At 27.4% G+C, this 16,501-nt stretch overlaps 1 protein-coding gene across 4 annotated transcripts in view; it reads right to left on the bottom strand.

The window, feature by feature from the left end:
* Positions 1 to 1,954: 1,954 nt before the first annotated feature.
* LOC132922056 (probable G-protein coupled receptor No18) overlaps positions 1,955 to 16,501 on the bottom strand; it is a 76,280-nt gene continuing 61,733 nt past the window's right edge. For 2 of the 4 annotated variants that reach the window (XM_060985364.1, XM_060985365.1), the window contains exon 5: positions 1,955 to 5,361. In XM_060985364.1, the coding sequence (XP_060841347.1) occupies positions 4,018 to 5,328 (1,311 nt within the window). In that variant the 5' untranslated portion in view covers positions 5,329 to 5,361 and the 3' untranslated portion in view covers positions 1,955 to 4,017. The remainder of the gene's footprint in view (positions 5,362 to 16,501) is intronic. The other 2 variants (XM_060985363.1, XM_060985366.1) reach the window with 1 other exon arrangement.

Raw genomic sequence — 16,501 nt, 5'->3', positions numbered from 1 at the left:
TGAAAAAATTACATACGGTGAGAAAAGAAACGATGTGAAAATGTTGTGCATTATTATTTTCTTTGAAATATTACTTAAATTTAAAATGTAATTTAATAGTTTAAATTATAAATTAACAAACAAAAACATTCTAAAACCTTAATATTTTCACGTTTGGTCTTATTCCATTATTTTTAATTATATACAATTGAGTTCCGCTTAATGTGATCACATTGGTTCAGATCATTTTGATTCTATTACTATTTCCATAAAACATCTATTTTTATTGATGAGTTTATATTTATATGCATAATTTTTAATTATTTAAAAATAAATAAATAATAATTATATTATATTGTAATATAGTACATGTTGTATTTATAACATTTAGAACAACTGAAAAGTATCGTTTTCGACATATTTTTGAATAGCTTCTTTTAACTTTTTTCAAAACAATTCTTGTTTCTTTTTAGTGAAAATTTAAAATACCATTAAACGATAAGAATTTTTTTAAAAATGATTAAATTATCCAATACTTGGTGATTCTAATAAAAAAGTTAATTTAACATAAGTAACATAAGAACTGGTTTGGTATTTTCAATTTTGATTCCAATAAACAGTTGATTCTATAAGCCAGTTATCACATTAAGCGAAACTCACTATATATATACATATATATACTCTATTATATATATACGTTATATATATTCTTCAGTGAGTTATCGTTTCATAAAAGATTTAAGTCATCTCAATTTTTTTTTGTTGAAATAAATTATTTGTTTATAAGTATATTACATGGAATTAATTAGAAACTATGAATATTAAATTTTAAATGTACTTTAAACGACAGGTTATAAACGATTTATCTATTTTGTGATGATAATATTTTATAAGTTAAAATACAAGAACGTTACACATATAAATCATAAATGAGTTAGTGTGATTTAGGTCAAGATTTGTGATCGGTCAGTCTGTGTTTGTTTGCAAACTACTTAATAATGGTATGCTCCACGTCCCTAACTTTCACAAGGTTTTGTGTGCATAAAATCGATTGTTATACTGTCCCAACTCAAACCAGATATCGCACGTTTTAACTTTGGACTTGAGTTTGTCGTGTTTCGCGAGAGCCAAGTAATCAGACACGCAATAAGGATATATTATTGTATTCTCGTTTATATCCAATACTAAATTATAATACAGTAATGCCATGTCAACAACACACAGGTGTACTTGGTAGCATCAGTTCTTTTTAATAGCGCCTTTACCACGATAAAATAGTGCAGTACATCTATCTGATCATATTATAACTATTTCCCAATCAAAATATGGAATATATTATGTATATGCACGTGTTGTTTTATATCACTATGCAATATGTATTTGATGTCCGAAATAACAGTTAAATACATCCAATGTGAATAAATCAATATACTATGATATAATAGGTTTGTACAGTGAACATATTAATGTAGGTTGAAAACAAAACTATTACTTATGGTATAGGGACTTTCTAGCATTTAATCATTATGAAGGAAATGATGAAATGGATGTACACGGCAGCGACATATTATGTTCATTGTATTAACTGTACGTGAGCCAGGTTGGTTAGGAACAGAACTAAGCTATATTAAAGTAGAAAAATTTCAAAACATTATGTGTTAACAACAGATAATAAATTAGACGTGGTAATAAAGAATGGCTAATAATGAGAAAAAATAAAAAAAAAACTGTATGAAATGTCAGTTTTAAATTACTTTATTAAAAAACAAAAATGTCATTCATTGTATGTACAACATAAAATATGACTAAATTTGCGTAATTTTTTTTGTTATTTTTTTAAAATTGAGCTAGAAACATAAATTTTTAATAAAATTATTCTACATAAATCACTATAAATACAGAATATAAATAAAGTTATACAAATTTAGCCTTATTTTTATAAAACAAAAAGATAACATTTTTTTTTTAATTTTTTTTTTTCATATCCATTATATTTTGTATAATATAATAAAAATTACATAGTAACATAAATTATAACTTTTATAGAATATATATTATTGAATAAATATTTTTTTAAGCACATGGTTTTATTCTTATCTTGTATAGGTATAATAATGTAAACAATTAACAAACATTATTTTAACAAAACAAAATATAATAATACTGTAAACATATATCGGTACGTATTCATTGTTGAACAATTATAAATAAATTAATAAAACAATTGTGTATTGTATATTGTAGTATTCTAGTATGAAGAGAAATATAAATTTGTTTTCGTGCAGATGGCCTTATTATTTTTTATCACGAACAGATTGAATATATTATATTAATAATTTTGTACCTCAGAGGAAATAATAACACAATAAATTTTGTTTCCCCCCAAAACTCAACCCAATCAATAATTATTTAAAATATAATATGTTTTAGGCTAGATTAGGTTTGGATATTTTATTAGAAACCTATTTAAATAAAAAAATTGTAACGACGTAGCTTTTTTCAACATTTCTTTAGTCGATTACTACATACTGCATGTTATATATTTTCAAAAAATATTTCATAGTATTCTGATATAAATATGTTTTTATAATGGGTATACAATAGTATTTGTAAATATGACGAAGGAAATTTTAATAAACATGACATAGGTAAAGTGCTGTTTAGCTGGTTAAAAATTCTATGTAAATATTGGTTTGAAATCGCTTTTAATCTACACGAAATAATTCATAATATTGTATAGTTTTTTTTTTTTTTTTTATCATATATTATGACATGCCAAACCTCTGCATATAACACAATCGCTGTGTATTTCCGGTCATTAATTCAGTTTGGTGTTGGTGAATAATATAATATTATTATAAATTTATATGTAGTCATCATAATATTATATTTATGGTATTTGATATTTGGGACGAGACACTGTTCGCCCAGATATGATACATTTTATGCTTCCTTTATCGTCCGCGTAACTACAATTAATATTTTTGGAAACGCTTAGGTAATAATTCAAAAACTATATATATATCCAATGTAAGTTGTACATCATTAGTTATATCTTATAAACGTTCATGAAATGTTACATTTATATGGAACAAGTCAAAGTTCACCTCAAAGAACAATTATATTACATAATATGTGTTTGATAAAAACGTTAGAGCTACAAATGCAAAATAAAAGTGTTGCCGATTTATATTTTCAGCAGAGTTCATTATTATCTGTGGTGAAGGGTTTCATATTTTTTCCACACACGAGTATTCGTTATTCAAAATATAAACATATAATATATATTTTTCTTATTTCATATTTCTACGAAAAAAAAGTATCAACTTTCATACAACCTTCACGCTTTCTGATGGCACTCGTTATTTTAACGGTTTTAAACGTCTTTAAATATTTCGTTATTTAAAAAAAATATAATTTGGAAATAGTAATAAGCAAATACGCAATCCTTGAAGTGCTATATCGTGGGAACGCGGACGAAAAGAGAAAACAATTTTTGAGCGAAATGTACAACTATGGCCTATATTCATATTTTGTAAAATGGAATCTTAAAATTAAAAATACATCAATTATACAAAAAGTCACTAGGTGTTTCACGTCAAAAACAATCTGAATGTAATACTTCGTATACCTAGTGATATATGGGTACATCGGAAATACGAAGTGCCAGTGTCGGTGTATCGCCATTTTCACGTACGACGACGACGAATCAAAACAATTTATAAAAATCGATTACAAAACACAGCAATAAAATATTATTATATACACCCGTACACACCCACATACATAAAATATATTTACACGTCGACTTGTGTCACGTAATATAATATTATAAAGAAATGGATCGATCAAACCGCGTAATACTTCCGACTACCGTCCCGGAGTTAAAAACAGTATTTCCGGATACTTCTGTCAAAGATCCAAAGACTATAATACAATCGTTACAAAACCAGTGGTAGTGGTGGAGGACGCAATCGTTGGTAGGTCGAGACGACACGGTATCGCTCCACAGCCATTCGACCGGTGTGGTGCATTGATTCAGCGGTGGTGGTGCTGTTGTTGCAAGTGTTGGTGATGGTGTTGGCCGTCCATGTGCAGTATCTTCTTGAACGATCGCCGGAAGTCCATGTTGCACCGGGTGTATATGATCGGGTTGACAGTCGAGTTCAGGTAACCGAGCCACGTTACCACGTTGACGAGCACCTTGGACGGTGGACAGCACGATTTGCAGAACGGAAAGAACAGGTAGATGACGAAGAACGGCAGCCAGCTGACCACAAACACTCCCATGATGACGCCCAGCGTCTTGGCCGCCTTCCGTTCCTTGGACAGCGATATGCGCTGCTTGTGCTCCAACAGTTGGTTGACGTGCTTGCCCATGGACGGCGCCGCCCGCACCGCCACCGACGCACCCCGCCCCGCCCGCTGCTTGTCGCTGCTGGCGCCAGTACCGTTTGTGGCCGCGTCCACCTCGTCGCTGCTGCTGGCCGAGTCAGCAGTGGCCGCGTCCACCGTCATCTTGGCGTGGCCACCGCCACCGTCGGCGTCCACGTCCTTCCGTTTGCACGACGAACCGGCCGTCGCCGGCAGCGCCGCGCACACCGCCGACCGCTGTGGCCGGCTGTCCTGCGACACGGCTACCTGCTTGGCCCGGCGCCTCAGTCGTCGCCTGGTGGCCACGTATATTCTGAGATACGTGATGCTCATCACCACCAGCGGTATGTAAAACGATCCCATGGACGAGTACACCACGTAACCGGGGTGCGTGGTGAGCGTGCACGGCGTGCTCTCGTCGAACACGTCCGGCCAGTCGTTCCAGCCGATGAGCGGCGGCGAGCTGATGACCGCGCTGGCGATCCACACCAGCGCTACCGTCCACATGACACGGGAAACGGTTCGCTTCTGCGCGTACGCTATCGGCTGCGTGATGGCCCTGTACCTGTCCAGCGCGATGGCGCACAGGTTCAGTATGGACGCGGTGCAGCACAGCACGTCGCACGTCAGCCACAGCTTGCACACGACGCCGCCGAACAGCCAAACGCCCGTCACGTTGTACACGACGTTCAGCGGCAGCACGCCGATGGCCACGGTCAGGTCGGCCACGGCCAGCGACACGATGAATATGTTTGGCACGGACCGGAGCGGCGGGTACTGCACCACGCTCATGATGACCAGTATGTTGCCGAACACGGTGACCACGATCAGCGCCGTGGTCACCGCGATCACCGCGATCACCGTCACCATGGCGGCCGGACCGGTCATAGTTCCGTTGTTGCCGGCCGTACCGCAGCTGTCTACGGCCGCAGCGGCCACCTCGATCGCCGCTGCCGCCGACGTTTTGTTGATCATTTGTTTGTCACACCGCCGCCGCCGCTACTGATTCTGTAACACAACGTAATCGTTTATTATGAATTATCGTATTACCGTAAATTCATTCAATTTTTAATTTTTTGTGTAAATCGCGACCCGAGTATTTATTTTCATACCTTGGTATGCAGGTCACAGATCGGGTATTTTGTTTATGTCGTAGGCATATAGTAAAATCAGGCATTTTACTAAATGCCCAGGAAAATGGTCAAAGAATTTAATTTTTATGTAATTTTACTATTCGCCTAGATATTCAGTTAAGCGCCTTTTTCAAGTCAGGTAAATAATAAAAATGATACGTTTTGTATTATATTAAAAATTTAACTATATTTTCTTATTAATAATTATTTATTGCTATTCTATCTATCTGTATTCATATATAAAACTATGTATTATTATTAATATTTAAAATATAAAATACATTGGTATACCTATATGAAATATTTTTAATTCCTTGTCCTTCAGTACTATTATTTCGAAATTAAAAATTATAAATAAATATAGGTAATGATTACTAATTATTCGTGATAGTACAAGTATAAAAAAATGAATAAAAAATTATATTACTATGACAAATTTTTGTTAATTTTTAGTTATTACCTGCTTTATATGTTATTGTTTGGTTACAATAGGTGAAGAATTAAATTTTTTTTTAAATTAACCGACCCGTTTACCTATATTTATTTATATCTTAAATAATACACGGTTTTTTTCTTATAGAATAGCAATAAATAATTAATAAAAAAATATAGTTAAATTTTTAAAGTAGTCGTAATACAAAATTGTTCATTTTTATTATTTGCCTTACTTAAAACAGGTATTTAACTAAATATCTATATGAATAGTAAAATAGCATAAAACTTAAATTCTTTAACTATCTGTCTAGGCATTTAGTAAAATGTCTGATTTGACTATATGCTTACGACATGTACAAAAACATACTATATAATTATATTGTTCCTTTATTATAATAACTAAGTAACAAAAAATTATATTTATTTTTTATTTGTTTTAAATTCTATGTGTAATTTCAAAAACGTGGCTGTTAACTTTGGTAGCATATGGAAGCTCGAGCATTATACATTTCTTATAATTAAGTTTACGTCTTGAGAAGTTAAAGTTTCAATATTAGCATTAGTAAGTTGACTCTACACTGCACACGGGCTACGATCAAATACATGCTAGCCGCTATTATATAGTTATATTACATTAGTGAACATCGTAGATTATTATTCATCTTTAAAATGTTTTGTCGACTGAAAATGAACAAAATATCAGGGGGAAAATATACGTAAATTTAAATAATAACCAAGCAAAATTTTATGTAACTGTGACCTTTTTCTGTAGATATATAATTTACCGACTCCTCATAAATTAATATTATATTTGATCATAAATTGTTAGCTTTTTATTATAGATCTTATATTCTTGAGTATAAATAGTTCGACTAAATAGTCGACTAACAAAACTGTTTTTATATTCTTCCTGTGTTGTAGTTTTATTCTAAGCCTTTGGAATTGGTTTGAAAAGTCATAAATTTGTTTTTTATGAATTAAAATTATTCGTTTTAAATATATAAATTTGAGATCTGCGATTTAAATATTTCAGTACATATGTTACTAATATAATAAAAAAATACATGCGCAGCAGTTATTACATTTCCATTTATATTCACTGTTATATGGTCATAAAAATACTTTTAAGATATATATCATGTATATAGTGAAAAATGAAATACGCGTCCTATAATATAATTTTTTTGTACATTTTACACGATGTGTCTGTAACATTTGTATAAACGATAAAAACAACTTATGTAAAATATTAAACTAAAAATTATAATAATTTGAATGATATTTTTGCAGGACTAAAAATCCTGGTAAAAATATATTAACTTAAATTACATTAAATATAATATATTTTTAATTATAGTTACTACAATTTGTATTTTTTTATTATACCATATTAAAAAAAGAATAACATATAATACACAATGTTAAATGATATCTAAATACATTATCTAGATACGAATCAAGTACTTACATCTTATCTAGATAAATACATAAATTAGTATTTAAGATTTAAATAGAATTATGAAAGTCTACATAAATATCTAGATAAATTTCTTTGTGTAATTCACATATATTTTTTTTTCAATAATCGTTTACTAATTGTATTTTATAATGTATTTTTCAATATATTTTTGACACAAATTACGCCTTCCTGGTTATGTGAACCCTAATCACATTACTCAGCCAAGAATCCAATAGCATGTCAAGCATTAATACAAATTAACTATTGTAAGATGAAAATCTAGATAAATAAATGTTGCCTACATACGAGCACATACCACAGATAAAAATTGAATATTCTATCTTCATATTAATCTAGATATTTATTTAGTTAATAATCTAATATTTGTCTAGATATTTTTTTTGCTATCTGAATTTAACACTGATTATACAGATTAAAAATATTGTAAAAAATCTACGTATCTACACGTCTTGTTTAAAATCCTATTAAAACAAATCGTTTAAACACAAATAATTTGCCGAATTAAACTTAATACATTTAAACCAATTTAAATTTATTTACACAGTAACATCTTTCGTCTTCCGAATTTTATATTAATACGAATGACGTCATATGACTTCTTATCTAATTGAAACGATTTGGCTTCAACTCATGTACCATCTTAAATTAATAAACTCGGTTACTTGTAATTATCCGTATCATATGACTTAAATATTACTAGTGTTTGTTATAATATAGTCTGAATATAGTGCGCCAAAACTTAAAGTAAATACTCAATTAACGCAAAAAGGAAATTTGAAATTATCCCGGTATCGAAAATACTTAATGTAGGTATATACCAATATGAAAATTGTATGGTTTCAAAGGATATTAACAGTTTAGCGTGGATTTCTATAACTGATGAACCGATATATTACACTCAAAGAGCTTAACTTTTGAATCTTTCGATCTTTAAAGGCGGTGATACTATGAAATTAAATGTTGCAAATTAATTAATAATTGATATTGTTGTATTATATTATTATTAATAGTCTTTACCTACTTGAATGTTACAATTATTTTTTCTTGCTTTATGTAATGTTTGTAGTTCCAATTATATGATTCTATGATAAACAACCGGTATTATTCATATTTTATACAGAATTGGGATATTTAATTCTTCTTAATTAGAAATACGAATTAGTATTTTATCATTCTAATTTTTGTTTTTCCGTCTTAAATTTCCTCTAGATATGTTATATTATTGTACAACTAATAATATACTAATCATATAATGAATTATGATAAACTTTCAATAGATACTCATTGATATATCTTACAAACATATATTATTTTGTTATTGTTGTATTGTTTTAGATTAGTATTTTGTTTTTATGTTACCTTTATAATTTTACTCTATTATATGTTACTGTAAATAATAATTACTGTACTCTGTACTTTCGGGCATGAATTTCAAATAAATAAATATGCCGAAATAATTAATCATGTTTTTGAAAAATGTATTAAATAATTATACATATATTGGCTAATATAATTGGTTATTATAATTTATTAAAACCAATTTAAAATTTTTATCATTTTATTTTTCTTAAATGTATTCAATGTTTATTGAAATTTTTGATTTCACACATTGTGAACACGTTTTAATAATTTATCACGTACATATGTAGTGTTATATAAATTACGGTATGCATATGTGGCACCCGTTGAGTAAGCGATCATGTCATGAAAATCTCATTGAGAACTGAAATGAAAAATGACTGTACTAGGAAACGAGTTAAATTAGTAACAAACTGAATATTTTTTTTTTTAATATTTAAAATTTATTTAAGTTTTTCGTATGAAAGTTATCGCTACAATTGTAATTTTCCAAGAGAATGAAAATTATCTTTTATACAGTTTTTTTTTTTTTTAAAGTAATTTAAAACAAATGCTTAACCTTGCATACACTGTATTTTAATTAAAGTTGTTGCACAAAGATTTAAGGTGTTAATCAAAATAAACGTTTCGCATGGTTATGCATAATAATTTTTTAGATATTTTAAATTATGATTGTTCATCTTCTCCAATCTCGGAAATCTTGGATTTGTCAACGAAATGGTTAACAATAGTATAATATTATAATATGATTTGTTATGTTAATATTGTTTTGTCTTTTTTTCTCTCTCATGCATAAGAGCGTAGTATTTATAAACGATAAGATATAAGTAACCAATTTTTAAAATAGGTATTATTTAAAACCTATTTTAATAAATAACTTATAGAAATATTTGATATTGGATTTTAATTTTTACTTCATCAAATTTCGAAACCAAATGAAATGCATGGTGAATCAATAATGGTGACTAAAGGATTTAGGAAACCAATTTATATATTTTTATGTGTGCTTAGTAAAGTTACGTTATAACAATTTAATATAAACTGATCTTCAATTAATTGTAAATATCATATTTTAACTATATTACTATTTGTTTTGATTTGAAAGTTTTGTTTCAGTATACATAAAATGACTGATTACGGTGGACTGTCACCTGATGGTTAGTCGATAAATCGTATATGGCTCAGTGACGCAGATAACAAAAAGTAGGTAGCACAAATAACTTTACCTAACTTACACAATATAATCCAACAGAAGTCTTTGTAAATCCACCACGTAAGAGATCAATTTTAAATTGAATGTCACTTTAAAAAGTATGTCGTATAAGCCATATAACTGATGTTGTGCATGACATAAATTGCATGACATAAACGCAATCTTTATTGATTCAGATGATAACTGACCATTTCATTTTGAAATAATTGAACAAAAAAAAAAATCAATAGTTATTATATCAAAAATTTTGCAAGAATGTGATACCTAAAAACTGCGTTAGGTTAAGTTAAACTTAGGTTAGGTAAGCCTCAAGCCTAACGAGTGGTCTAATACAATTATTGTCTTCCTTTAACAATGTAATTATAGTTGAATTTTACTTCTATTTTATTGCATTCAAATCCTTACACGGGAATATTGTTCTTTCATTCCATACAAACGAAAAAGGTTTAAATTCGTTATAAACCAAGTTAAAACAGACGTTTCAAGTATAGAAGTTTACTATTTATTACAAATTTTCTAATACTTATATAAAACGTTTGATATGTATATATATAATATATATATATATAAAGATTAATACTAATGGTTGGGAGGATGATTGTAGATTTGTTCAGTGAATCCTAATGGATTAGTTTTGATTTAAAGACCACTGGGACTAAAGTACGAAAACTTATTTTCTTACATTAAATATATAAGTACAGATATTTGTATCAAAGTTCTCAGTCTACCAGTTGTGAAAATAAATAACAGGACTACCTGGAGTAATGTAAAATTTCTTAGAATTCTCTAATATACCAAAGAAAAATATAGGTATTAAAAGAAAAAAAACTCTTAAATATAATATTATTATAATCCTCAAACTATCTATAATACGCACTTTGTCATTTTTTAACTTGTTAATGTAAACTATTTAAAATATTAATAAACATAATTTATTTTGATGGGAAAAATCTTTTAATTATTTATTTTTTTTTTTTATTTAAAGAGTTAATTGATAAATTGTATACCTACGTTTCAATTTAAACAAAATCGTTGAAAACCTTTATTTGCGTATCACCGTTTAAAAATGTTCTACATAGTAACTGCTAACTAGTTGATCTTATTAAATTAATTTTGAAAAGCTGAAGCTCTTTTTAATAGAAAATTACAATGGAAACTGTACCATAGTATTTTCTTTCTGGTGGAAACTAAGATACGACGTGTGAACTCTGATAACTATGATATTGTCTTCAAGGACGCATATACTAGGTTTAACGTAATCGGTTTTTTTAAGAATAAAATATGTACACATAAAGGTAATACACAATATAATGGTAGCTATTGGTGGTTTATAGTTTTGAAATAAAATGTATCCATTTTCAAACCAGCTTAGCATTATATTATAATCAGTCACAGGCATTAAGTATAATATATGTTTAAAATAAAACCATCGCAAATTGATGATTTTAATACCATGCCTATGTATGTATAGCTGTGAACCATTGAATCAAGTTGCATTTAGATCCATTTGGATTTAAATTTGACTTATTCAACTTTAATAAATTTTGGTTATTTGATAAAAATATAAGTAAACGAAAATAATATGGTTAAAATTTATCTTTGAATAAAGCATGAATGAATTTAGAGTAACTTAATATTTATAAAAAATGAGAAAGATTTTGAAGTAAAAACTATATAAACGGAAACTGATTTTTTGAGGATTCATTAGTTTACTTTGTATTATACTGGTAATTTCTGAGTAAAGTAATGTGTATAAATTTAATGAGTAATGCAATTTTATAGTAAAGCTATATAAATAATAGTATTTTTTCTGAATTTAAATTGATGTTTTAAGTTGATATTTTAAAATGTATTCAAAAACATTTTTTTATTTTATTTTTTACATATTTTGATACCTTTGCATACACAAATTTAAATTATTATGTTTTTTCAATCTATTACCGTCATATTTTTTAAGATTTTATTTTTTTTAATGACAATAATCATTTTTAATTTCATATTTAAAGCATACGTTTTGGAATGTTTCAAATGTTTCAATACATAAAAAAAATGTGAACAGGTAGTTAATTAGTTAGAAGTATTTTTACGTTTTATATAGCAGAGTAATACTAAAAGGGTTATAGTTAATTCTGTTATATAATAGATATCAGTGAATTACTGAGATGGATATTATGGATATTATATTAAATTTAAATTCAATGATGTACTACACGGAAAAAAATTTTTAAGCTCTAAGCGGAAATAGTAAATCAGTCTATATTACTTAGTAAATTCCATATTATGTTTTTGATATAGCTTTTAAAGAAATTAATTTAAAGAATTTAATACAGTATGCTGAATACATTTTTTCCAAAAAGATCGTATTTTTTAGTATCACTGTGTGCATAAAATATAATAATTTACGTAACAGTTTTATGTCTTCATGAATAATATTTTTGAACCGTGACAAAATAATAAATATAGTTATTTACAGTTTATACATGTAATTTTGTTCAAATTTCAAATTAAAATTCTATAAAAAAAATGTATAAGCATTGAGTATATATTTTTATATTATTTGGTTTCATTGTGAGATACCTATAAGAAAACTACAATACAATTTGCAAATTTTTGTAATTTTGCAGAATTTTGTTAACTTAATTGTTATAAAATATTTATAAAAATAAATTGTATAAATGTATTTTTAATATTTTTTTACATCTTCAAGAATATATTTTTATATGAGATCTTGTATTTTAAAATATTTTGAAGATTATAACATTGTGACTAATTCACATAACATGACCAAATAAATATTTGTTGAAGATTTTAAGTATTTACATAATTAACTGGATTTTTGTAAAAATTCTTGTTTTTCCTAAATATTTTTTTATTTTCCCTGATTACTTTGCATTTAACCGGGAATTTTTAATGTTGACCTCCCTTAAGTACAAATTAGATCCAATTTATTATTCGAAATTATAATATAAAATTGAATCATTATTTTGACTACTTATCGTGTATACATATATACATACACACACGCAAAACCCATATTATTGTAAAATCAATACATTCTTCACTCCACCCAGAATCTAAAATATACATCCTGACGTGATAACTGATTTAGTGATGTATTATAATTTGTTTTATCGATAAAATATTATGCCAAAACTGACGTTCGTATTATAATAACTGTTACAAATTATAATCAAAAACCATTTCATACATTACCAAAATTTCATAAATTTAAATTTCAAATATTCAGACGTTATAAATTATGTTAAAATATGCAATATAATTACTTAACCTTACTTATATTTACTCAATTATGTAATCATTTGATATAAGTAACCATAAAATTTAAAATGCCAGGCAATTGTACCTATAACATTAATGTACCTAACCTGTATACTTTACCTTTGTAAACCAATACATAGATCATAATTTTATTACTGGATTGCAATAAACGATTATTATAATATAAGATTGACTAAATAAAAAAAAGTGCTGAACCTGAGTTTCATACTTTATAATGGGAAAAATTGTTTGTGAAAGTATGTACAACCATATTTAATAATGAAGAATGTTATGTGCCTAATGCCTATATTATATATACATATATAAATATATTAATTTTAATTCAATGTTTTACCTGAACAATTTAAAAATATATACTAGAATGGAAATAATGTATATACATTTTAGTATTAGAAAATATTCAGCATTAATAAATTGTGAATATCTAAGTGATTTATATTTTTATTTATCGATTTTTTTTTAGTTTTTTTTTTTATTCTCAATATACGTTAGGGTCTTAACATTATGAGGAATAATGATAAATAATCTAATTGATATACGTATATATTACACGAATGTAATTTAATATTACATTAAAATATATTATTATACAGTTATGCATGTATAATAATATAATGTAATACCTACGTCAAACCAATATATTTTCCTTTTGTTAAATTTCCATAATAATAAAATTGATTCATTGGGTTATATAATAAGTTATGTTAAACTATATAAATATATATAACGTGCGTATAATGCGATTATTTTCACGGAAATAATTTTATTTGATATCAATATTGAACATTAATTGATGGTACTGTTCAAATGTAGACGTCGCAGCAGGAAGGTAAATTGCCATTAATAATTTCAGTAGCTCAAAACGGTTCATTTAAATTAATGTTGATCTATGCGGCAGATAAATCAGCAGCCAACAGTGTGAATTGTACTTAATTTCAGTGTTATTTTATAACGGGAGCGACACTAGTGTTTGAAAAAACCCATCCAGTATTTTTGTTCATCGGTTTTAGTATTTTTTTTGGAAACGAACATATAGATTAAAGAAGGATACACAATGAGCATAATATTATTGCCTCTTTTACAGAGCCAACATGTACCATATGTACCATGTATACATATTATGTTGAGAACCTTAGCAATTAGCAATATATTACTAACACAGTAAGTCAATCGACAAATGTCTGATTTTCTGAAGTAATTATTATAGACTGTGAGTCCCCTCATAATTTGCCTACGGTTAGCGATTATTGCTCATTGAGATAAAGAGAGAGAGAGACAGTCATATCGACCATAAGTTGATAAACTGTACTATTGTAGGTATAATATATTATAATACATATTATAGCAAACTAAATACCGTTCATATACTCGTATATATTATATTATATATTAGGTAGCTTATATGTTTTAAAACTAATTTACATCAGTTAAATATTTGATTTAATTATCTATTTGTGTTAATATGTTTGAAATTACGGATAAAGAAGTTGTCAAATCGAATTCTATTAAATTCTAAGTTGTCAATATATATTACTGCAAGCGTTCCTAAATTCAAATAATTCGAGAGTGGAATTCCGGTCCTTCTTTTATCTAACATTGTTAACGATATTATAACAATAATATTATATATGTTTTTCAAGGATGAATTGTAATATTTATAAGCAATAAGTAATTGATGGATGATAATCGAAATTAATAATAAATAGGCTAACAAACAATGTACGGGGATAGGTATTTTATAAGACCATGTAACGACGTACATATGTATTAATTATATACTTATATACTTATGTAATATTAGTTTTTTACATGGATATTATATAATATCTAAGTATCGTGTTTAGGAGAAATTTGACGTTTTATAAATTTACATACTACGAGTAGTTAGTTTCTATTTTAAAGTATCTGTTGACAAAAAAAATGTAAAAAATGCTTATCATTAAAATATACTTCACTATACGATATATTATCTTAGTTTGATTGCAGTACTTATTTGTATTTGAGTGAAATATATGTGTATTAATATAATAATGTTATAATTATATAATTGGTTATTGTTCGAAATCATTGTTGATGTGCTACTGATTATTCCGGAGTGTATGTTGTTAATTTTACCGTTTACCATAGAAGACGAACTCGCTGATGTAAAAACAGCTTTTTTTTGCCGACAATAAGTGCATATCTTATATCTCTAATGTATCGAGTTATAAAATAAAAGACAACGACGTCGAGAAGAATTTCTTTTCATAGACATTTTTCATATAAGCTATAATATATAGTTTTAAACGAGCAGAATAAAATAATATTATACTCTGAAAATATATTGGTTGAATTTTTTATTTTTTATTTTTTTTAGGTAAATATAAAATATTAGGAAACAAACTCGTTTTTTATTAAAAAAAAAAAATAATATTTTACCTATGTTTAATAATAAATTATATTTTGTTTGATTTGTTTGTTGAAAATATTATATATTTTATGTTTATACGACCAAATGTATCCTACCTAACCTAAAATTGTCCTTTAATGTCTTATTTATTTTGATCTATACTAGTTATTTTCACAAAATAATATATCATGCACATTTAAACTTTTTGCAGTTTACTGTGACCATTAAAAAAAAAAAATGTTAGATTTATTTAAATTAAGTACAAATAATTATAGCATATAAAAAACACTATTTAAGCATGCAAAGATGTGTTCTTGAAAATTCTTAAATAAAAACCAAGTTAAAAAATATTAATAAAAAAAAAATCTTAATATTTTTATATTGAAATTGTAACGTACAACCAATTTCCCATTTGTGTAACTATTGTTACTTACGTTTTAATTACTACTCACACTACTAACTCCCTTATAATCTTGTTTTAAAGTTTAGCTAATACGCTTTTAGAAATACTTGTAAATTACCTCTTGAAAGTTTTAAAACCTGATTATTAAATTATTTTAGATTCATGAGCATTATAGTAGGTGTACGTAGATTATTCACAATAAATCTTAAAAATGTAATCCAAACAAAATAAATTACTTTTTACTTGTTTTGCATTATTGCGTTACTTGCAGTAATCAAATAATAACTTTAAGGAAATAAAACTAAAATATGCGCTTACGACTCTGTCTACCAGAAGACGCATTCTTATTGCACGATACTGATAACTTTCACGACGTTGAGTAACACTTGTATATATTAAGTTTCTTGTTTTAAATTGTATATTATATACAATTTAA

The sequence above is a fragment of the Rhopalosiphum padi genome, chromosome 2 (genome assembly GCF_020882245.1).
Source record: "Rhopalosiphum padi isolate XX-2018 chromosome 2, ASM2088224v1, whole genome shotgun sequence".
Lineage (NCBI taxonomy): Eukaryota > Metazoa > Arthropoda > Insecta > Hemiptera > Aphididae > Rhopalosiphum > Rhopalosiphum padi.
Note: the sequence above shows the minus strand (reverse complement) of the source record. Positions and strands in the feature narration are given on the sequence as shown.